Here is a 24891-nt window from a genome sequence, read left to right as displayed (position 1 = left end):
TCTCTCGTTTGCAAGTAAGTTCTCATTTCAGCTTTCAAAAAGCTCATTATTCTAGCCAAGGGCGGATGCACTATAGGGCTGTACTGGACTGTAGTCCAACTCACTTTTTTTTTTAATATTTAGTTAAAATAGTCCAATCAAGCCCAACCCAACCCAATTTCGGCCCACCTCAATTTTACTCAATTCTACAAAATTTCGGCCCACCTCAATTCTACAAAATCTCTCTCCCAACTCCTTTAGCGAGAGAAAGAAGGCGCAATCGGACTCTAGCTGGTTTCCGGTAGTGTTGACTTGAACATCAGATGGTTTTTTTCGTGAACTCTTTGGCATTTTTAACGTTCTGTTTGGGACGTAGATGATGGTTCACCGCTCATAAATTTTCCTAATTCAAGAATGATTTTATTTGGTTATATCAATGACAGTCTATGTAGAAATCTTCTATAGTGTTGTTCGAGGCTTCCAATTTTATTACATGTTCAATTTCAAGGATAAATTGTAGATCTATGAAACTATCGGTGTTCTCCATTGTTTAAAGAAAAATGAGAATGAAAAACTTGAAGTCGTGACAATAAAATCAAATGGAATAAGCGAAGTCAATGAAGGATGGGATGATTGAGGGGTACTTCAGTATAATAAAAGCACTTCATATTTTAAGTATGGCTTTGTAACATTACACAAAAAATCATAAAATTAAAATGTGAGAATAATTTTTTGGAGTGTCAATAACAATTCCCTAAATATTATTAACTATATACGTTCAAAGTTCAAAATTCTTACCGATCAGAAATGTTACTTTTGCGGGGAAAAAAAAGTATCTTACTAATTTGATTCCCCTATAAAATTTATATTCCGATTAAATTACATACGTGTAAAGATTTATTAAGTGACAAATACTTGAATTAATCTTTTGTAAAGAAAACCAATTAGTTGAATACTTTTAGCTTGTGTAAACTGATCAAATGAATTAAGAGGAATCAGTTCTGGCTTGTATCAGTTCAGTTATGGTAATAACTGAACTGATCAAATCAGTTTAAAGCAAAGTTAAGCAGTTAATACACAAGATATGTTTATGGATGTTCGGAGACTTCAACTGTTTCTACGTCACCTTTTCTACCACCTCGGTTAGGTTCCACTAGAATACTTAGATTTATACAACACATCGTACAAATCCTATTCAGCTTAGGACTTACCCTACTGCTTAACTGAACTCCTAGTCTAGACTGAAGACAGCACCTTCTAGCCAAAACTTGTTTAACGTCTATGTGTCAAAGACTACATACACAAGTTTATTGTCTTTGTGCAAGACTGTATCTGAGTGGTGGTAACTTTGAATACAACGGGAAGGTGTTCTCCTACACTGAGGGAAAAAGGCTTCTATACTAAGCTGATAACACGTTGAAGTGTTCCCTCGATTGGGCTGACTGCTTCCTTGTAAGCTAATATGCAATATTCACGCCCTTTTTCTTTGTATCTTCACACACTCGATATATTGTTTATGGTCTTGATCTGGTATATATAGAGGCAGTGAGACCGTACACTAAGACTCATCAAATGTGATCGTGGGAGCTTGAATGCGTTGCTTGAAATTTGTGTCTCGTCTTTTCTGACATGCAATCAGGAACCTCTCGACTTTAATCTTTGCTGCAACGTCCATTATTGTACTATTGATAGTACAAATGCTTTACTTAATACGCACAGCAAAATTCCATAAGATAAGCTTGTCGCTTTATGCAAACTGATTGATTCCTAACTGATGTTCTGAACTGGTTAATTGAACTGGTCTTGAACTGATATGATGAAATCAGTGTGCTCATCAGCTGAACTGATTTCACAGATTCAGTTGAACTGGACAGTTGGACTTTTCATCAGTTGAGCTCTTCATCAGGTGGTCGGGCTTCTGAATGTCTTCTGCTGAACCACCTATCAAATGATCAATCAGTGGAACTGGTCTTTGATACTTCAGTTGGACTGGTTCAGTTTGGGCAATCAGTTGGCACTTTCAGTTAGCATTTTCGATAGCTTCGATTTTGGCTCGGTAACTGATCAGTTCAAAGCCTGATCAGTTTCAGCATCTGCGCACTTAGGTAAATACATTAAAAACAAAATAACTAATTTTGTTAACATCAAAATCGAGATTGCTGGAACATGAAATGTTCCAGCAATCTCCTCTTTTTTTACGATCACAAAACTTGAACTCATAAAGCAATTTTAAAATTTTAAAATTTAAAACTTAAAAATGATTCTCCCCCTTTGTGAGAATAAAAAATATTTAAAAAACATTTAAACGAATAAAAGAAAATTTTCAATTTGAGGGATAATACATTTAAACACGGTTAAAATCTACCCCTCAAGAACTGATTTAAAAACTGTTTTTTTTAAATAAACATTTTTCAGTTCGAGGGAAAAAGGAACTCCCCCTCAATAACTGAATTAATAACTCCTCATTAAAAAGATAATTGTATGCGCGTTTAATGAAGTTTTAGTGATAAGCAGTTTAGGCAACACACAAACTGGAAATAACAGTTCAGTTATATTCAAACTAACCAGATAAACATGATGTTTATTTAAATCAAATACGCGCCCATGTATTATACATTAAACACATCAACGTGTAAGAGAAATTGCTAATACAATAACATATTTTAAACAACATCAAATATCAGTGAGTTTACATATAATAGAACTGAATATACCCGCTACCCGTTGCCTTGAATGCTTTGAGTGCTACATCGATCTTGAGTCTCTTTTCCAGAAGAGCAGCTAATTTGACTTGAACTTGATCTCTTTACTGGCTAACTGGTCGTGCTGACTCAAAGTGGAGACAACTGATGCTGAACCGCATTGATTGATATGACAATTGAAAGATCGTGTTCTAGCACCTTCGAAGATGCTTCAAACACTATATTCTCCAATGAGTTGCAATAGCTCGTGTTCTAAGAATGTTAACACCGATGAATTAAATCGAGTTTGGTTTTAAAACCAAACGGAAAAAACTCGAAGTAATCCTTCGTGAAGAAAGCTGTTATATTAGAAAGCATTTTAACTTATATAAACTGAATAACTGAAAAGCAGGAGATCAGTTGTCACATATATCAGTTCAGTTATAGTGAAAACGGAACTGACGGAAGCTCTAACCGATCAAGTCAGTTTAAAAATAACAGTTTATCAGTTAAGTACACAAGATATGTTTATGGATATTTGGAGACTTCAACTGCTCTTACGTCACCCCTTCTACCACCTCGGGTAGGATCCACTAGAAGACTTTGCTTTATATAACTACTTGTACAAATCCATTCAGTTTAGGACTTACACCATTGCCTAATCTGAACTCCTAGCCTAGACTGAAGACAGCACCTTTCAGCCAACACTTCTTTAATGTCTTTGTGTCAAAGATTACATACACAAGTTTAATGTCTTTGTGCAAGACTGTATTTGAGAGGTGGTGTGTGTGTGCATGTGTGTGAGAACTGAACAAAGAATACACCGAGAAGGTGTTCTCACACACCGAGGGAAATGAGCTTCTAAACTAAGCTGATAATACTTGAGTATTCCATCCGGGCTGATTGCTTCTTGAAAGCTGATAAGCAAATAAGTGTGCCCTTTCTTTTCCACACTCTTTCGTATTTTTATTGCTGACGGTCTTGGTCTGTATTTATAGCAACAAGATGACCGTACAGCAAGACTCATCACATGTGATAGTTGCAGCTTTGAATATGTTCTTTGGACTTTGTGTCTCTACTTTTGCGACAGTTCTTCTGGAACATTTTGTCTTTAAGCTTTGCTGCAGCATCTATTATTGTCCTTTTACTGGACATTTGCTTTTATACCGTTGTGCACAGCTGGATTCCATTGAGTAATCTTGTCGTGTTCTGCAAACTGATTGATTCCTAACTGATACTCTGAACTGGTAAGTTGAACTGGTTTGGTGAAATCAGTTGGCTCGTTAGTTGAACTTGTTACATAGGTTCAGTTGAACTGGTCAGTTGGGCTTTCCATCAGTTGAGCTCTTCATCACCTGACCGGGCTTCTGGAGGTCTTCTGCTGAAATACCTAACAACTGATCAATCAATTGAACTGTTCTCCGATACATCAGTTGGACTGATTCATCTTGGGCAATCAGTCGGCACTATCAGTTGGCATTCTCGAAAGCTTCAGTTTACGTGAGATAGCTGATCAGTTCGGCTTCTGATCAGTTCCAGTATCCTGCGCACTACGATAAATCATTAGAAACAAAATAACAAGTTTTGTTAACATCAAAATCAAGATTGCGAACATGAAGTGTTCCAACAACAATGAAGCGGCAGTATAATTTTGATAATTAAGCTCCACTATAATCATCCAGCATCTCATCATAGATGGGCTATGTCTGTTAGTCAGCCAAACTGGTAGGCTTGGCAGCTGAAATCTTGTCCACTGAACAGTTTAGCTATTCTGCTATCAGTTTGGACTTAAAAAATCCTGCAAGCTGCTAAAACATTAAAGTTACAGAGTCGAGAGAAGTGGCTACAACGTTAGTTGCAGAGCCAAGAGTCTTCTCTCTTCCCTCTGTAAACTCATATAAAATTTTTAAGAGGATTTTTAAATCCAATTTAAATACCATTTTAAAACAGATTTTAAAATATCAGTTTTCAAATGTCCTTTTTAGAACAGCTAGCTCTGATACCAATTGAATGATCTTGTGCTCGGTACCTTTGAGGTGCTTCAAACACAATATTTTTCAATGAGCTGCAATACTCGTGTTTTAAGAATGTATACACCGATGAATTAAATCAAGTTTGGTTTTAAATCAAGCGGAAAATACTTGAAGTAATCATTCGTTAAGAAAACATATAAGTTGAAGACTTGTAGCTTGTGTAAACTGATAAACTGAAATAAGGGGAATCAGTTCTGGCTTGTATCAGTTCAGTTATGGTAAGAACTGAATTGATGTCAGCTGAACTGATCAAATCAGTTTAAAACAAAGTTAAGCAGTTAATACACAAGATATGTTTATGGATGTTCGGAGAGCTCCTACGTCAGTCACCCCTTCTGCCAACTCGGGTAGGTTCCACTAGAAGACTTAGTTTTATACAACACCTTGTACAAATCCTACTCATCTTAGAACTTACCCTACTGCCTAACTGAACTTTTAGTCTAGACTAAAGGCAACACCTTCATATTTCGTATCATTATCGTACATCATACAGAAAAATTCGGTATCGTTACCGTATTGTACTGAAATCTTCGATATACAAAAAATTAGTTAAATTTGGTACAGTAATCTCGGTATATCTAAAATTCGGTATTTTTTCTCATCCCTAGTTCTGACAAATCCAGGTTTATTTTTTCTCCAAATTTTTTTTTTCCAAAATAGTAAAAAATAAAAAATTAATATAGTTGCTGTCCATTGTTCTCCAATTAAACGTGAATGTGTTAGAACTAATTAGGTAATATATATTTAGGATTATTGATATTCTTTGAAGTAAAATATTAGTTAAAAGCATATATATTATTATATTCTTAAAGCTATTATCGGTAGAAATTCACGGCCCAAAAAATAATAATGAATAGATATAAACTATATTATTTTTTTTGCGTGTATGGAAGTACCAGTATCCATATTATTTCTATACTATAATGGTAAAACATGTATGTTCTCCGAGCCGTTGACTAAAATTGATCGATTTTATAATAAAATCTTAACATAAAATAATTTGTGAGTCATGGCAGACCTCATAGGACGATATTGTTGGAACATAATCTTGTGGGCTGGATGGCATATTTAATTAAATGTGTTCATTAATTGTTTGTTATTTTAAAAGTGAAACTCAATGGAGTGATCTGCTTGAGTTATATTTATCGGGTTTAATTCGAGCATCAAATTTAAATATAAATATAATATTATCTCGTGTAGAGACTTTATCTTCTTGTTTATTAATTTAATTATGAGGGGCTAATTTAGAAATTAGATAACTCTTCCAGTTATAAACATATATATAGGTCGATGTCCACATTTCATATACAACTATGAATTTATATATTGACACGATCTCATCATCATCAAAATTCTAAAAGAATGCATATTGATCTGGAAGATTTCAAAGCTTTCATCTTCATCAAACCTATATATTAAGTTAGAGTGGGTCTCATAATTTGTGAGACGGGTCAACCCTACCCATATTCACAACAAAAAGTAATACTATTAGCATAAAAAGTAATACTTTTTCATGGATGACCCAAATAAGAGATCCGTCTCACAAATACGACTCGTGAGACCGTCTCACACAAGTTTTTGCAATTAAGTTATATTGTTATTTATTGTCTTCATTTGACGTGTTTCATATTGATCAATTTGTTCAGATCTTAATTTGGTTATGTTTATGAATTTAGATTTATGAGTTTAATAAACCCTTGAATATTTTGATTAAAATATTTCAAGATTTGGTTTTAGGTTTATTGAATTTTTTTTTAGATCTAAATAAATAAAATTTAATTTGGTTTATTCGATCTCCGGTGAAAATATCATATTTTTGAATCTCCATATTTTTTAAAGAGGGGAAATTCGAATTTAGGGCTTAGGCTGCCAGAATTAATGCATAATCGCCCGAGCCACGATCGATTTCCAATGAAATCACTTCTATATTGGCCGAAAAAATCGCAAATTAGGGCTTTGCGCGATTTCACTAATTATTTTGGCGATTTGGTTATTTTCTGGACAAATTTGGCCGCTAGATCGATGTTAAACATCAACTGCGGAAAAGCATGTGTCTGGGATATGGAGAATGGTGAATGGAACGACCATATTTCGCCAGAATTCAGGCCGGAAAAGTGCGCCCGAGAAGGTTTGCGTGAGACAGAGAAACCGTGGGCAATTTTTGACCGATTTATGGACAATTGATGGTCGGTGAATGACTGATGGTGGTTGCCATTATGGTCTATCGATTTCTTGCGGTGATCTGATCGGAAATTCGATGGTGGCGAAGGATTGTGTGGGGTTAGTATTTATTCTAGTTTTTTTTTTTTTTCCAAAGAAAAAATTGTAAAATCGGAACCAAAATCTTCAGATTCTTCCAAAAATATTTTAACCCATGAAATTATATAACAATGTAAATATGAACGAAAACAAAATAAACAGTCTTAACAATATAAATTAACCAACTCTGAAAGAAAAAAGACAAGAAAAGAAATCGCATGATTGATTGTAAAGAAGTGGCCTTAAGTTCTACATATATACATCAATCTTCTTATGCTGCATAAAGTTCTTAGGCCACTCATCTTACGCTTCCTCTAATATGCACACCTTGCACGAAAATTTGAGGGATTAAGTAATATCAACTCACACAGAAACAAGAACTCAATACAAAAACTAAAATTTCTTTAATTAAATAACACATAAAATAAAAATCTTGGGTTGCCTCCCAAGTAGTACCTGATTTTTAGTCATCGACTTGACTCTCAGAACCACTTATCAAAGAGTGGTTGACGTCCAAAATAAGTGTCATATGACACCACATCTGGGTCTGTGTTCCATATGCCCTTAAATATGGCTTGATATAAACTCTGTAAGCTCGTCACCTCAACAAAACACGACTTTGAAAAATAGACACAGGATAAGAGAATAAGTGTTTTCACATATTTCTCAGATAATTATTTAAAAATATCTTCTAGCTGAGGCTCAACATCTATCACATATTCACACATCCTTAGATTTCTGGTGTGCTCCAAATTAATCTCACTACTTTGGTTGTTTGAGTCATCATCATCAAACCAAACTAGATTGATCTCTGTTGGAGTATCTCGCTTCACTTCACATACTCGGAGACTCGAAAATTGATGTTGTGAGATCTTATTCAAACGATACTTCTTCAACCACTTTTCGCGACTGAATCTGATACTCTATCAATTTCCAGTCAATTCTACGTATTTGTCCACTATAACCTCGAGTTGATCCATAATTAATTCTAATCTATCTTCATCCCTGTCTTGAAAATCGAACGGTTGGTTCATAAAGTCTGGGTAACTATATTTGAGAAGGAGTTGGTGGCTCCAACTCTGTAGTGAAGGATATCAATGCTGATGGTAGTCAAAGTCTGTCATATAATTTTATAAATGTACCATCTCATCATCATCTAAGCTAAATATGGGATTATCAGTTGCTAGCGCTCTATTGATCACCCCTCTTTGTGTTTCTACATCCAAACCGTTGAATGAAATTCAGTTCAAAAAATATTTAGAACAATCATGATACCTAGAAGTGTTTGTTAAACCATTGAATTTGTCTCATACTGAGTAGAATGGCTCTTCGTGTTGTTGGACAAAACTTGTGAATATTTTTTATGGAACATTTTGAATTATTGCACAAGAAAAATTTCTGCAAAGATACATATTAGAAAACGAGAATCACGTAGAAATGAAGTATAATAAACACTTAAATAAAATTAACTAAAAAAATAAGTAAAAGAAAATTTTGCCAATTTCAATCCCGACAACGGCGCCAAAAATTTGATCGAGCTTTTCTTGCACTATAAATCCTCAATAAAAATAAAATAAAAGTTTATGCTTGAATGAATCGCAAGTGCACGAGTCAAGTTATAATATAGCGTACAGAGTACGAGTATCGTTCCCACAGAGATTGATTAGAATTTTTTTACTTAAATACAATTCTTTACATGACTAAAACGAAAGTTGGATTAAATATTATATTAGCTTGAAGGTCAAATAAAATAATTTACTAACACGATATAAATAATATAAATCAAATTACTAAACAATCAATTTTTAGGATCTTGGTTCACCTACCCCTGAATCTTTTCTAATGATTTAATTTCAGTTATTAAGTTATGCTTTTGATGAAATTCTCTAGTTTATCAATATATTTTGTCAATCCACATTGACCTAATCAACAAACTGTAGTAACCAAGTGTCCTTGTATCATTAACAATTGCAATTGCAATAACGAACAGTGTAATCCTCTAGATTTCGACATATTGGACTATGACTATCAACATATATCCAACCTCATATGTCTATACAAGTTACAAATCCATGAATCGGTTTCAATTATAGCTCATAAAATCTTTTCGAAGTTGATCACTCTCCGAAGTTGCAAGAAAAATCAATAACACAATCAAGTACACTTAAACCAAATTCAATCTTCAAAAAGAATTCACCACATAAATGTTTGGAGATAGGATCCTCTTAATCCCAACGAAAGAAAAGAGAAAAGACGAAAAATGCTTATATGGTTCTTGTTCTTCGGTTGAGTTCTCTTGCTCCCCTCCGATCCCTAGCTTCCAACCCTTTCTGTGTGCCTCTTTTTTGATGAATTCCCCTCTAAAATTGCTGATCCCCCTTACAAAATACGTGTGATAGGGTGTCTATCTAGGTAATCTTCGGAAAACATGGAAGGAAATCGAGGGAAATTGTTTCCTTCTATATCATGCGGAGGCAGGTGAAATTTTCTGCCGCAGCGTGAGTTTTGTGCATAGAATTTCACCCATGCGCGTTAGGGCGGGGATTTTTTTGCCCCCCAGAATGCCTGCCTCACGTTCTTTTCCTCCGGGAGCGCTAGGGTAGGAAAAATCTTCCACCCTAGCGCGCCTGCCTCGTCTCCGGTGCATTTTTCTTCATGTGCGCGCTGGGGCGGACATTTTAACATGCCCTAGCGTGCATCTCTCGACTTTTGTCTTCCGTCCCTTTTTTCTTTCCTCACATATTCTACAAATCAGCCCATGCTCATTCAAAACACTTATAAGACATAAGAAATAAGAAAAACAACGAAATATAAATGAAATATCATGAAACACGCATCAATGTGACTCGAAATGGCACAATAGAAACATGCAAGAACGAAACCTATCATCACACTTGGTGAGTGGATTTTGATACTTCTACTCATATAAATGTGTCTTTGCAAAGTTGTATGAAATGCCAAAAATTGATGCTGAAAGATTCATCTATGCAGGCGATGACAAATCTATTGAAGTTGAGGTCATGTGATGTTTTAGATTACTTATAAAGACTTAATATTATTTTGATATGAAAGACAATTTTATTATGTCATCTTTTAGATGAGTTTGGTTTCTATTTCCATATTGGAAAATTTGATTATTATTGTTCATTTGGAAATTGTAAGTTTAGTCTTTCTCTATTCAAATATTATTAGTATTATTGATTCTTTATCATCTCTTGATAATCCATGTTTGATATGGTTGCCTAATTTAATGAAACCTTGCATGATGGTACTTATATTTTAAAATACAAATTAAATTATGAGAATTTTCCATCCTTATGACACAAGCAATTATGTTAATTAAAGTCTTGTATATGATGTCAGTTGACTTGATTTTACAAATCATTATTTTATAGATTGATTGTATTAAAGGAAAATGAACAAACTTAATAAAATGCTAAAACCTGCTGCTTGCATTCTAAGAGATACAGAGGGTATATGTTTTACTCCAGTTTTGATATGAAAATGCAACATTCTTTGAAAATGTTGAGTTAGAGGAGAGAGATAAGGATAAAGAATTTTTCTTGAAGAGGGATTGATTTAAATTCCTACAACTGTGTTTGATAATGTACCGTATAGGACATTGATTCATAAACAAGTTCAGAAATTCAAGGAAATAATAAGGAACTCTCTATATAGAATGACAAAATCATTCATACTTAACAAACGCAACATCCTCGAACTTACGAAGAAATGTCATTAAGTCTATGACATTTGTTTCACATTCTCAATGGCATAACAAATTCCATCAAATAATAACTTCGTTTAGTTTTGAGGTGAGTATGATGGATGATTGTGTATTTTATGAGTTTAATCGGTATCGAAGTTCACTATGAATCTTTAAGAAGGGAGCTTGACTGCAAGATCCACCCGTCAAATTCTTTCGAAGTCCAAAGAATATATTTCTTATTTTTTATGGAACTACCCTTATGGCTAAAAGAGACTTTTTTCTAGTCTCAAACAATGCCCTAAAAACAACCTTGATGCTAAATAAGTATATAAGATTCCATATGTTTATGCCATTAGTAGTTTAATACATGCTCATGTTTTGCGCACATTCGGAGATTGGATACATTACTTGGATATTAGGCGAATATCTGAGTAACCTTTGAGTATATTATTAGGTAGCAAACAAAGAGGGGTTATGTGGTATTTGTAAAGTAAAAAAAAATTATGCTTACATATAAAAAATAAGACCGATTGGAGATAGTTGGTAATTCGGATTTTATTTTGTGGGATGCCTAGACAGTCGTAGATCCACAATATGCTATGTATTATTAATTGTTGAAGACTATATTTTGGAAAAGTGCTAGGCATGCACTTATAGTCTCTCCTACATGGTAACAATATTCATAGGATATTATGAAGCATGCAACGATGGAATATGACTGCGAAATTTTGTCACAGGGCTATTGATAGGATCGGTTCTTGGCACCTGCAAGAGTGCTTCAAACACAATAGTCTCAATGAGCTGCAATAGCTCGTGTTCTAAGAATATAAGCACTGATGAATTAAATCGAGTTTGATTTTAAATCAAGTGAAAAATACTCGAAGTAATCATTCGTTAAGAAAGCTGATCAGTTTAAAGCTTTTAATTTGTGTAAACTGAATAACTGAAATATGGGATATCAGTTCTTGCTTGTATCAATTCAGTTATGGTAAGAACTGAATTGATATCAGCTCGAACTGATTAAATCAGTTTAAAACTATGGTTACACAGTTAAATATACAAGATATGTTTATGGATGTTCAGAGACTTTAACTGCTCCTACGTCACCCCTTCTACCACATTGGGTAGGATCCACTAGAAGACTTTGATTTATACAACACTTTGTACAAACCCACTCAGCTTAGGACTTATGCTACTGCCTAGCTGAACTCCTAGTTTAGACTGAAGGCAGCACCTTCCAGCCAACACTTGTTTAATGTCTATGTGTTAAATACTACATACACAAGTTTAATGTCTTTGTGCAAGACTCACTCGGCTATTCAATACGCTCGATTCTCTGTGTATATTTGAGTGATGGTGTATGTGTGTTTGTGAGAATTGATATATGAATACAACACGAAAGTGTTCTCACACACTGAGGAAATTTTGCTTCTAATCTAAGCTGATAACACGTTGAAGTGTTCCTTCAAATCTGGGCTGGTTGCTTCTTCTAAGCTGATATGAATTGAGCGTGCCCTATCTTCCTCTCCTTTCTATTCTTCACACACACTCTACTGTTGATGGTATTGATCTTGTATTTATAGAAGCAATGTGACTGTGCAACAAGACTCATCAAATATGTTCGTTGCAGTTTGAATCCGTTCCTCGAAATTTGTGTCTTGTACTTTCTGACAGCCATTCTGGAACGAAGCTATGCAGCAACGTTATTATTGTACTCTTAATAGTACAATTGCTTTCCCCAATGCACACAGCTGGATTCCACTTAGATAAGCTTGTCTTGTTCTGCAAACTGGTCGGCTCCTAACTAATGCTCTGAACTGGTCAGCTCCTAACTAATGCTCTGAACTGGTCAGCTAAAGTGGTCTTGAACTTGTGTGGTAAAATCAGTTTGCTCGTCAGCTGAATTGATTTCACTGATTCAGTTGAACTGATCAGCTGGGCTCTTCATCAGTTGAACTCTTCATCAGCTGGCCGGGTTTCTGAAGGTCTTCTACTGAACCACCTATCAACTGAACAATCAGTGGAACTGGTTTTTGATATTTCAGTTGGATTGGTTCAGTTTGGGCAATCAGTTGGCATTTTCAGTTTGCGTCTCGATAACTTCAGTTTTGGCTCAGTAACTGATCAGTTCGAAGCCTGATCAGTTTCAACTTTTTGCGCACTTAGGTAAATTCGTTAAAAATAAAATAATAAGTTTTGTTAACATCAAAAGCAAGATTGTGAACATGAAAAATTTCAACAGCTATGGTTTACGGATAGTGTTGAAAGACCATAAGAATATTTTGTGATAATAAATTGCATTCATGTTCTCCACAACGATAGAAATTTGTCAAAATTGAAGAGCTTTGCCAATAAATTCTTGTTGTTAAAGAAGTATACACGGTGACTAGTTGTTATGGAGTATTTTGGAACAAAATCAATGATTATAGATCATGTCACTAAGGTACGACACCCACGGCCTTTCTCGAGCATGTTGCTTGCTTGGATGTTGTGTTTCTTCAAGATGTTCAGTTTCAGTGGGAGTTTGTACATTACAATACTCATGTGTTAAAGGTATACCTTCATTGTTTGGTTTGAAACTTTGGTTAGGTAAAGCTTTGGTTTATTTACACTATATTATGGTATTTTGATATCACTAAGGTTTAAGGGATGACTAATTGGAAATAGACATGTTAGATCATATTATATGTAATTTCCATGTTACTCATCCATATTCGATCTGTCTCATTCAATCATATAAATATATGTGACCATTAAAGGGTTTAGTTTTTCTTTAATGCAAAGAAGGCCACTTTGATCCAACACTGGTATGATTGGATGGACGAGATTGTACATGATGCTCTGGTTCAATATTGCAAAATATTGAGCACTCTTTGGAATAAGTACATTTCTGTATATGATATGTAGCCCAATGGGAGATTGTTGAAACATAATTGTGCGTGCTATAATATTTAATTAAATGTGTCTATTAATTGTTATTTTAAAGGTGAAACCCAATCAAGTTATCTCCTTTAGTTATACTTATTAGCATAAAATTTAAATACGGATATAATCTCGTGTATATATAAACTTTATCTTCTTATTTACTAATTTGTGAGAGGCTAAATTAGAGATAAATTAAGTTTATAATTCTTTCAATTATAAATATGAGTTGAAGTCTCCAATTCATAGACAACACTGAATTTATTGACATCCCATTATCATAAAATTCTAAAAGAATGCAAAAAAAAAAAAAAAAAAAAAAAAAAAAAAAAAAAAAAAAAAAAAAAAAAAAAGAAGAGAGAAATGGAAGCCATTCTCTAATAAACTAGCCTGCTAGCAAGAAGGGCAGTTAAGTTATATTGTTATCTATTGAATTGATTTGATCGGAAGATTCAGGATTTAGATTTGTGTTCAAATCCCAATTATATTAAGCAGATACATGTAATATAGACATAATTATAAAAATATACATAAAAATTATATGACATTTATCGTATCATATAAAAAAGTTATACGATTCCAATTTTGTATCAACTAAATCACCAATAACATTGGCGCTTAAATCCAAGTTTTGCAAGATTTAAATTCTTGGAATTTGATTTTTAAGTTTAACGCTTAGAATTCGAAATTGGAAAGTACCGTAGTCGTTGTATTTTAGGAAACAAATTGCCAACAATCATGAGCACCGGGGTGGGACAATATCATTTTAAGGGATGAAAATTAATTTTGTTCGTTGTGTAGCTCGTTCGAATTATTTTATCGATTCTAAATGAGTATAAAACTCATTTTTCTAACATTACTCAGTGTGTACTGAAAAGTAGCTGTTGCGGGTTCTATCATCATAACAACAAGTTCATATAATTTTATAAAAAATTTAACTCACATTCTTAATATTTAATCGAGAAATATAACGCCACTAAATTTATATGTAAATTATAAGGGACGTGAATACAAAAAAACTTGTATTTAAATACAATAATAAAGAGTTTTCACCTTTTTCATTTTCTTAAGAAAAAATAAAATAAAATTCTAAAAAAAAAAAAAATTCCTTTTTAAGTTTTAAATTTTTATCTTTTTAATTTTAATAGATGGATCTCCGATCCGACCCATGAAAAATATTATTTTTCAATATAAGTATGGACCAGATCAGGTTGTCTCACGTATATGTGTGAGATCGTATCATATGAGACATACTTGATATATGTCATTTTTTAAACTTGATATATGTCATTTTTGAAGAAGTAATATCTTTTTAAGCTGATATTTTATCAAATGATCTCATATATTTTTTTATTTGAGTTGATTTTTGATATAAAAAAATATTATTTTTTATGAGTAGCATAACATTCATGAAAAATTTACGGGTGATTGATCATAAAAAAAGCTTATCCTGAATTTGATTCCACCAATAATGATTGTCGCATAATGCAAGAAAGTGTAAACGAAGAGTTGTTCAACAACTCCTCCTCCCAGAAAGTCAATAAATCCTATCGAATCTCATCAATCAATAAACTAATGGATGTGCCAACCATGTGTTCTAGTTTTCAATTCAACTCAATATTTTTTGCTGTTGAAATATCATCGAATGAAAAAGATGGCTGCTGCTCTATTCACCCTTTTCACCAATATTTCTGTAGCCGACCAAGTCAACCCCCGGTTTCGTGCGTTTACTTATTCTATCTTTCCATTTTCAAGAAACCATTTATGATATGCTACAGATAAAACCTGCAGCCAACTCCCTTCAACTGTAAGTTTTTTAATCAAGAATTGGATTTTATTTGTGGAGTTGTGTAGGTATGTGTCCGTATTTTCTGCATTTGATTGACAATTCTTTTTGTACTTTCTTGTTTGTTTTGCACTTGACCAAATTTGTTTGATTGGAAGTAATGTAGTCTTTTGTTTCTTGTCTTATTGGTTTACTTTATTTGGATTTGTTTCAAATTGGTTTCTAGTCTCAATTGACAAATTTGTAATTTAGTTCCTGGCCGAGGGAAGGTTTTTGAGCTGTTAAGTTTGATGTCTGTCTAAATGTTATCTTAGGTTGGCTCAAAGTGTGTGAAATGATCGACAATCTTGGAAAAGAGTGCGTTCGTGGGATGCCCAAAGCTTGTAAAAATCAGGTGATCGTGCTTTTTTTCTGCTGGACTTTGTTGGTAATTGGTGCAGATAGTCAAAAAACTCATCCAACTGAAGGTAATTGTTTGATCTGCTATCTCATTTATTAACTATGTCGATTTTTTTTGAAGTTGTAATTTGTCATCGTTCAGGTCATTAAGTCTTTTTCTTCCTTACCTTTTCTTTACTTTAGTCCATTTGGATGTCCCTGTATAAGGTTTTTTGAATTAGTTTTTGGTTTACATTGGCCCATTGGGATGTACCTGTATAAGATTTTCTAATGGATTCTTTATTAATCTTAAATGCATTGTGCTTTAGCTAACGTTTCCAAAAAAATTATTTTTCTTGAGTCAGCTGGTTTAAACTGAATTAGAAATTGATGGAGGGGGAATTCGATATGTAGATTATAAATGTCAGCATTTCATTACTGAAAAAGTTCTGGTCTCGACCTGAGAAGGTATCCTTTTCTGGCTATTGCTCTTGTGATTTGAATTAGTCCAGATGCACTTGAAAGGCTTACTTTGTTGAACTTCCCGAAATTTCCTGCTTCATGTTTCTTTCAGTTAGTAAATCTTTAAAGCCTCGGGAATTTGAAGTGATAGCTGGTTTGTTGTTTCCATTATCATTATAGTCTAGCTTAGAAATGTTAATGTAGACTCGTTTTAAATGTGCCTTGTGTTCTTGAAACTGGCTGAAAACAAGTCAATGTTCTTGAAATCAGTGCGTGACTATTATCCTGTGTGTTGTGTTAGATCAGACTAATTAGTTTAGGAGAGAACATTTGTAAACATTAGCTTTTTTCTTATTTTTAGCTTTTAAAAGGATTGTGGAACTCTATGGAATGTTTTGACAAACAAAAGTTTTTCAAGATAGGATTTCTTTGCATGTTGACCTATTTAGGTTAACAAGTTCAGTATACTGTTACTGTATCGGTACAAAAATGGCCTCATGATGCACAAGAGGATCTTATGTGTGTAGAAATTTGTTTCAGAGATGGTGTTTAATTTGAATAGATATTGATACTCTGGCTAAAACACAATGAGGACATCCAAGTCGAAGAGTAGAGAATCTGTTTGTCTTTAAGTATTGGCCACAGATTTATTTTTCTTGTCTTAAATATCGGTTGCACATTTGATTTTTATATATTCTCATGTTCTTTTGAATTTTTTATCCACGAGTTTGTTTTGATGCATGTTTAAATAAATTTGAACCACGCCTAACTGTCCTGGTAGTGTCCTTTTTTATATATCAGTTTTGAATTTATTTGTCTAAGGGATCTTATACTGATTTTATTCAATTTAGCTAGTACAAATACAATGAAAAGGAAATACAAAATGCTATATTGCTTGAATTAATTTGAAATCATAACAACTTTCAATCTTTCGTGCAGTCAACGCATTATTATCCATCAAGAAAAGTCTGAACAATCACCCCAAAAAACTTCACAGCTGGAACAGAGGGGATCCTTGTGCATCAAATTGGACTGGGATTATCTGCTATAACGATACAGCACTGGGTGATGGTTACTTTCATGTCAGAGAATTGTAAGAATTCAGCTCTGGGTGATTTTTTCTTCCTTGTATCATAAAATTACACACTCAGATTTTCTGCCATTATCTTTATTCTTGCCTTCCTTTCATTTTATGTTCCATTACATTATCGGAAGTATGCTCCCATACATGACTTGTGATATTTATGTCACTTACTTTGATTGGTTTAAGTTGGACCAATTTGTCGAGATGGCAAAATTGAGATTTGAGTGTGCTATGATTTTTTTACGCAGAAATGGCGTCTCCGTTTTTATGAAATGAACATGAAGGATAAACACGTGCTGTAAAAGATATTTGATGGAGAGAGAAAACCATACCTATGAATTTTTATGAGCTATTCATCTTCTGTAATAGATGTTTTTGTATAGGATTCTTCTATACCCTGGTACGAGGTGCCGTATTTTTGTGGACATCTTGGATGCTTCCACCAATATGTTGACTGTGTGTTAAATACATTTTTGCCTGGTTCTTGCAGTCCGGATGATGCCTTATCTGTTTTAACTTTTCCAACCAGGTCATTTTTTAATATGAATCTTTCAGGAAGTTTAGCACCAGAAGTTGGCCTTCTATCTTATCTGAAAGTACTGTAAGTATCATACTTCATATTCTACTTTATTATCATTATTTTTTGTTTGACACATATTCCACTTTATTATTTGATATTTAATAACTAAGCTTATAATGTTTTGATAGGGATATCATGTGGAACAACATCGGAGGAACTATCCCGAAGGAGATAGGAAACCTCACATCATTAGAGCTATTGTCAGTTGAAGGATCACTTTGTTCAATTTTCTTTCTTTCATTTTTACTCTTGCGTAACTTTTTTGTGTGCGATTTTATATAGAAGACCAAAACCCTAAATTACTTGGGAATATATTCGTGCTGGTTTTTTTTAACCAAGCGTGAAATTTGAATTTCTAAATTTGCCATTTCTAAGAAGAACCATTTTCTCTCTAAAAGGTGTGGTTGATTTTGCATTCCTTACCATGAATTCCTTTCTCTGGTTGCAGGCTTCTGAATGGCAATCAATTAACAGGTTCACTGCCTGATGAGCTTGGTAATCTTTACAATTTGAACAGGATACAAATCGACCAGAACCAAATATCTGGACCAATACCCAAGTCATTCGCTAATTTGATCAACGGAAAACATTTGTAAGTGGACTTCTTAATTACTAGATTAAATAAGCCTAATTCAGCTCAGAAGTAATTTTTTTCTTTTTATGATTTTGTCTAATCAGATATTTAGATTGATTGGTTGTTTGCCTAATCCTTCATTCATCTGATTCCTTCTTTGTATTGTGAGCAGTCACATGAATAATAATTCACTCAGTGGGCAAATACCCCGAGAGCTGTCCCAAATTCCGTTTCTTGTTCATTTGTAAGTCAGGGATCCTTTAGTTCTTATTTCCATTTCATGTTTAATGTCTGATGGTTAGTAACTTGGTGTTTTTCCAGGTTGCTTGATAACAACAATTTATCCGGACCCCTTCCACCAGAACTGTCTGAAATGTCAAACTTACTGATACTGTATGCTATCATTGCCTTTTTATCGTTTTGCAAATTGAATATGTGGTCATACATTACTTATCACCTGCTTCCAGAATGTATTTCCCAGCCTTAACTTATTCCTGCCCTTTTTTCTCAAATTACTTTCATAGCTTCTTTATGAATGTGTTGCTTTGTCCTACATACATGTTTGATCCTGGTATTAGGTCTTTTAGTGCATGCCTGAATTAAAAAAAATAATTCTGTTGCGTGTTTCATTTACATCAGACAATAATTATAATATATTATTATTAATTTGGCTGAAGTAAAAAAAGGCTGAGCATGTTTGGCTGGAAATTTGATGCACATGCAACCAAGATGTTTCTTTTTCTAATTTCACATTTCCGTTTTCCAGTCAACTTGATAACAACAATTTGGAGGGGACAGCAATCCCTCCCTCATATGGCAACATGTCTCGTCTTTTAAAACTGTAAGTCTATAATTGCATGTCTTATGATATTTTTGTGATATATAGCATAAATCTGTTTTCGGGGTTTGTGTCCATCTTCTGTTAGAGTACATTTAGGGATCTTTTCTTGGCTTTGCACTAACTTGGTCTTCCAAGCTCTGAAGTTTCACAAGAAAAATTATTCAGTATTTTTCCAGTACTGTTGTTTTTAATATGTTCTATTGGCGACATCAGGAGTCTAAGGAACTGTAGTTTGAAGGGGCCAATTCCTAATTGGAGCAACATGACTGATATTGCTTACATGTAAGTATATGTATATTCTGTTGGATCAAGTGGATATTTGGACATTTGATTTTCTATGTTATTGACCTTTTGTCCACCAGGCGACGTGCGTATTTGGTATACAACATACACACACACGCACACACACACATATGTGTGTGTGTGTGTGTGTCGTTTTGTATCACTTACTCTTACCTGTTAGCATTTTCAATTTCAGAGATTTGAGCCAGAACCAGCTTGACGGATCTATACCAACTGATGAACTTTCTCTGAACATCACTACAATGTGGGCAATCATTTAGAATGTTATTAGTTTTTTATTACTCTGGGATGTTTTTTGTCGAGAATCACGTTGGCAAACATTCAGTAACTCTATTTTGCAGGGATCTTTCAAACAACAATCTAAATGGAACGATTCCTGACACTTTTACAAGGCTTCCCCATTTACAGAAATTGTAAGCTTTCAACTTCCTCCCATTTTTTCGGTTATTATTTCGGTTTTTGTTATGTAATGGTGCTGAGAATTAGTTCTCTTGCTTGTTAATTCATGATTTAGTAGCTCACCAATTGTTCCTGGTTTAGCTTACATGAATATTTCTTTCAAAGATGTGAGATGTATTAAGTAAATCTAAATCTGTGCATTCCCTTTGCAGGTCCCTAGCAAACAATTTGTTAAGTGGTTCTGTTTCATCCGTCCTTTGGCAAAATAGGAAGTTAAATGCATCTGAGGGACTTGTTCTGTAAGTCTGATTAAGGAAAAAAGTTTCTGCTTATTATAAAGCATATGATCAAGCTGAATAAAAAACAAGGACATTAATTATAGCTTAAAATTAGACTCTAATAAATGTTGTCTAATAAGAATGGAATTTAAGTATGTCCAATTATTTTGATATGCATGTGTGTACTTTTTGATATTGCAGAGATTTTGAGTACAATACGTTTTCAGATATAACGGGCAGTCTTTCCATCCAACCCAATGCCACCATCAGGTTTGCCATTTGATAATTTTCTTAACATTGGCAATAGCTTCCCTTTTTGATTTAGATATTTTTGTGGTTATTTATGATTTTCTCTCTCGTTCTTTGAATATCTACCTGAACAATTCAGGCTTAGAGGGAATCCGGTATGCTCAACTAGTAACTTGACTCAGTTCTGTGGGTCTCATGAGGGAGAATTCAGTTATAGGTTAAATTTTACAAGGGTCCATGGTTGTGATCCTAAATGCCGACCTCCTTATCAGTCCGTCCTGGCAACTTCTGTTGCACGTTGCTTCTGTGCTGCACCTCTGTATATTGGATATCGCTTAAAGAGTCCTGGGTTCTCGTATTTTCTTCCTTATGAAGATCAATTCAAAGAGTACCTAAGTTCTGGACTCAAATTGGAGAAGTATCAGCTTGACATTGATTCCGCTGCTTGGCAAAAGGGACCACGTCTGAGAATGCACCTGAGGGTATTCCCAAAGTACAACAATGATACAAAAATTTCATTATTTAACAGTAGTGAAGTTTTTTGGATTCATGAGATGTTCAGTGTATGGGGAGTTCATGAAACCCAAGTTTTTGGACCTTACGAGTTTCTCAATTTCACATATCCTTCCGATGGTATGTCTTCTTTTATCATAACACACATTTCACCTGACATTTACGTCTATAGAAAGCAGTCAATGAATTCAAAATGTTTAAAGTTCCAGAATTATGTTTGGGTCATCCATCTCCTACATTGTGATGTCAAAATGTCATTTTATGTTATTACTTTATGGCTAGGACTTTAATGTACTTTGCCTATAGGGCTGCAATAATAATTTTAGAATTTAATTCCAAAAATTTGGTAATCTTAGTTTTTAGGTAAACTGAAGGCTTTCTCCCCTCTAACACGCTCTGATCTTTAAAAATTTAATTGCAAGAGCCCTCGTTCTCATTGCACTCTTGGAATATTCTTTCAATTCTTAGCTTCTATTTACAGGGTCACGTCCTGGTATGAGCAAGGGAGCTTTGGCAGGGATTTTACTTGGTACAATAGCTGGATCAGTTGCTCTAACTGCATTTGTGTCCATTCTCATAATGAAACGGCACATTCAAAAGCGGTACAAGTCTTCAAAGAAACGCCATTGTGAGTGTCCAGTGTTCTTTTATTTTTTCTTTGTCAGTAGATCTTTTCTTTTTTTTTTTTGCATTAGTGTTACATCTGATGTCGGGAATAAAATTTCACCCTTTTTAGGCACCAGCCCATGTTGACACATGTGGACATAACCATGAGTGTGTGTGCCTCAGTTGATTGAATCCTTAGGAACTTTATTATATTTTTGGTATTTGGATCATTACCCATTTATCAATTAGAAACCCACGAGTGATAGCAAAGAGAAAAATGTGTGTTCAAAGTACGGAATAACCAACTCTCTCCTTTTTATTCACGTGTAAAATCTCACCCTCTCTCACCTTCTTAGATTTTCCTAGTATGAACTTTTAATATAGTAGTATTTGTACTGTTTGGGCCATTTTGTATCTCATTGTCTTGGCCCAACCCGCTAGAACCCCCTAAGCCAAAGTCTGTAATAGATTACTATTCTTGAATTAGCATTTCTATGAGCTATGTGTCATTAGGCATTTACGTCGAATTCAATATCTTTTTTTGAAGCAGTGGATTAGAATTGGACGATTTTACGTTATTTGAGAATTGAGATGTATCGTTACGTGATACTGCAGCATCTAGGATCAACATCAGAATTGATGGTGTGAAAGATTTTTCATATGATGAAATGGCTCTGGCAACAAATAATTTTGACTGCACGAGTGTGGTTGGGCAAGGCGGCTACGGAAAAGTTTATAGAGGTACTCTGAATGATGGAACAGTTGTCGCTATAAAGCGTGCACTGGAGGGATCACTGCAAGGTGAAAAGGAGTTTCTCACAGAAATCGAACTCTTGTCTCGATTGCATCATAGGAACCTGGTTTCATTGATTGGATACTGTGATGAAGACGATGAGCAGGTAGCCTTCTTGTCCATGTGTGCAAACTTACATTTAGCTGGTAAATAAAAAAGTAATGGGTCATGCGGAGCATAATTGCTATCCAAAGTGTAGCAGTACAGTGAATTGAAAATATGCATTTGTGATTCTTTGATGATTTTTTTTGTTAAGAGGTTACGTTGAATTATAACATTTCTTCCCAAGAAGTTGGATGCCCATGTTTATTATGCATTTCATGGTGCAGATGTTGATTTATGAATTCATGTCAAATGGCACCTTGAGAGATCATCTATCCGGTAATATTCAGAAGCGTTCCACTCAAATGAGTTTCTCAAATTTTATTTGTATTTCTGTATAATATTTTCCTAGTAATACAAGTGTGATACTACCTGCCAATGCAATTTGGGTGACAAATCTTATTGTTTGAGGTGTTGATACAACCATTTAGGTTTGGGTCCTTGGGCAATCATTTATTCTTTCATGATAATACAGGTAAGTCTAAAGTGCCTCTGCGTTTTGCAATGAGGGTGAAAACTGCATTGGGTGCAGCCAAAGGTGTTCTTTACCTTCATACAGAAGCCAATCCTCCAATATTTCATCGGGATATCAAAGCAAGCAACATATTGTTGGACTCTAAGTTTAATTCCAAAGTTGCTGATTTTGGGTTATCACGTCTAGCTCCAGTGCCAGAGCTTGAAGGGGATGTACCTTCTCATATATCTACTGTTGTCAAGGGCACCCCGGTGAGAATGATTAAAATATTAACTCACTATGTAATAGTTTTGCTGTGTTTTAAGGCCTGGCTTATTTCCTAGACCCAAATATCTGGCTTCATTTTGTGAAACTGAGTTAAGTTTCATTGTTTGTGTATCACTGAAAAATTGCTGACATCTTATTTTTGCAGGGATACCTTGATCCAGAGTACTTCCTTACGCATAAGCTTACAGACAAAAGTGATGTTTATAGTCTTGGAGTCGTATTTATGGAGTTGCTAACTGGAATGCACCCTATTTCTCATGGCAAAAACATTGTTCGTGAGGTAACACGCTATTACATAGATAGTGAAAGTAACCGCTTCCTAGTCTCTGAACAATGATCTTTTATGCATTTTCCCAACCCCCTCCCCTCCAAAAAATTAATTTTTAAAGGGGGAAAAAGCAATGACAAGGAGAATCAGAAGGAAAAATCACTTTTTTTTGCTGCATTTGTATTTATGTATAGGTCAACGTCGCATATCATTCTGGTACGATATTCTCTGTTATTGATGAGCGCATGGGATCTTATCCTTCTGAATGTGTCGAGAAGTTAATAAATCTAGCTCTTAAATGTTGCCAAGAGGTGAGAAATAACCGGCCCTGTATGAAAGAAGTGGTAAGCGAACTCGAAAGCATATGGCTTATGATGCCCGAGTCTGACCCCAAGACAACAGAATCTGTAGTCACTGATGATTCTGTAACTACTGTGACTCCATCTTCATCGTCCACGTTGCGAAACCCATGCGTTTCGCAGGACATCTCTGGTAGTGATCTTGTCAGTAATGTCATTCCCACCATTGCACCGAGGTGACGGTCTTGTTTTCCCTTTCTTGAATTTTCCATTGGTGGATTTTGACTTGGTTGTGAACTGTATATAATGTCTTCTATTGTAGATCATGGATAGTTTTTTTTGTTTTCTGTAGTTTAACCACAAATACAGAAATGCCATTGCTTTACACATTGAGAGGTCTTTATGTAGCATAGGTAACCTCAAATTATTCCGTCTGTAGTTCTTATTTTCAGCTCTCAATACAATTGTTGTCTGAATGGACTGCTTTTTTCCTTGATCACGGGATCCTACCTCAACTAGCCTCTATAATTTTTATTGATTTTTTCCCATTGTACTATTATATATGTTGGGATGGAGTTCGAAGTCTCGAGTCCCTCTCAGAAAAGCGACCGAAAGGAAATTCAGTTGTACTCCACGATAAATTTAGTCCATCGGAGTACAACAATTTCTACTAGCATATTGGAACCAGGCTATGGACTAGAATCTGTTAGCACTGGGTTGAGGCTAGATGGTAACTGTGGCACCCTAAGCTTAATTTAGATGCATGTAGCATTTTAGTTATATAACATATGCCGAACAAATAATCAATATTTTAAAGGTGACATAAATTAATAACACATGAATAGTTGAGATGTGTATTTTAATTAATAATTTCGGAAGCATTTCCCTGGACTTAGCCCACATCACAAGTAAGATGCAAACACCAATATTCACTCTCATATGAAATATTAAAGCTGCAGGTGGTAATTTCCATAAAAACTGTAGACTTATATCCAAACATCTGCTATTAGAAATTAACACGACTGTAATCATATGTGATACTCTCATAATA

At 34.4% G+C, this 24891-nt stretch overlaps 1 protein-coding gene across 5 annotated transcripts; it reads left to right on the top strand.

Moving 5' to 3' along the window:
* The first annotated feature begins 15059 nt into the window (after positions 1-15059).
* On the top strand, positions 15060-24336 carry LOC140979492 (probable LRR receptor-like serine/threonine-protein kinase At1g06840). Of its 5 annotated transcripts, none has more exons than XM_073444900.1 (21): positions 15060-15304; positions 15684-15836; positions 17149-17302; positions 17823-17894; positions 18002-18073; positions 18322-18465; positions 18620-18691; positions 18769-18840; positions 19214-19288; positions 19502-19570; positions 19767-19835; positions 19933-20004; positions 20203-20289; positions 20470-20538; positions 20657-21150; positions 21512-21658; positions 22252-22535; positions 22759-22810; positions 23007-23257; positions 23419-23553; positions 23736-24336. In XM_073444900.1, the coding sequence occupies exons 1-21, from the start codon at positions 15163-15165 to the stop codon at positions 24078-24080; spliced, it is 3030 nt and encodes a 1009-aa protein (XP_073301001.1). In that variant the 5' UTR covers positions 15060-15162; the 3' UTR covers positions 24081-24336. The 5 variants fall into 5 exon arrangements, with proteins under 5 accessions (XP_073301001.1, XP_073301004.1, XP_073301003.1 ...); XM_073444903.1 differs by having other exon boundaries at positions 15060-15390; XM_073444902.1 differs by having other exon boundaries at positions 15060-15437.
* Positions 24337-24891: the final 555 nt, after the last annotated feature.

This window comes from Primulina huaijiensis, chromosome 6 (genome assembly GCF_012295235.1).
Source record: "Primulina huaijiensis isolate GDHJ02 chromosome 6, ASM1229523v2, whole genome shotgun sequence".
NCBI classification, from domain to species: domain Eukaryota; kingdom Viridiplantae; phylum Streptophyta; class Magnoliopsida; order Lamiales; family Gesneriaceae; genus Primulina; species Primulina huaijiensis.
The sequence above is the reverse complement of the archived record's forward strand: the minus strand, read 5'-3'. Positions and strand labels throughout refer to the sequence as shown.

What these genes read in the sequence shown, in the direction of transcription:
- LOC140979492 (XM_073444900.1), top strand. Translation starts at nt 15,163, where the DNA reads ATGTGCCAACCATGTGTTCTAGTTTTCAATTCAACTCAATATTTTTTG. An exon ending in TCTCTGAACATCACTACAAT is followed by an intron (nt 19,836 to 19,932) that starts GTGGGCAATCAT and finishes TCTATTTTGCAG; the next exon opens with GGATCTTTCAAACAACAATC. An exon ending in TTTCACATATCCTTCCGATG is followed by an intron (nt 21,151 to 21,511) that starts GTATGTCTTCTT and finishes TTCTATTTACAG; the next exon opens with GGTCACGTCCTGGTATGAGC.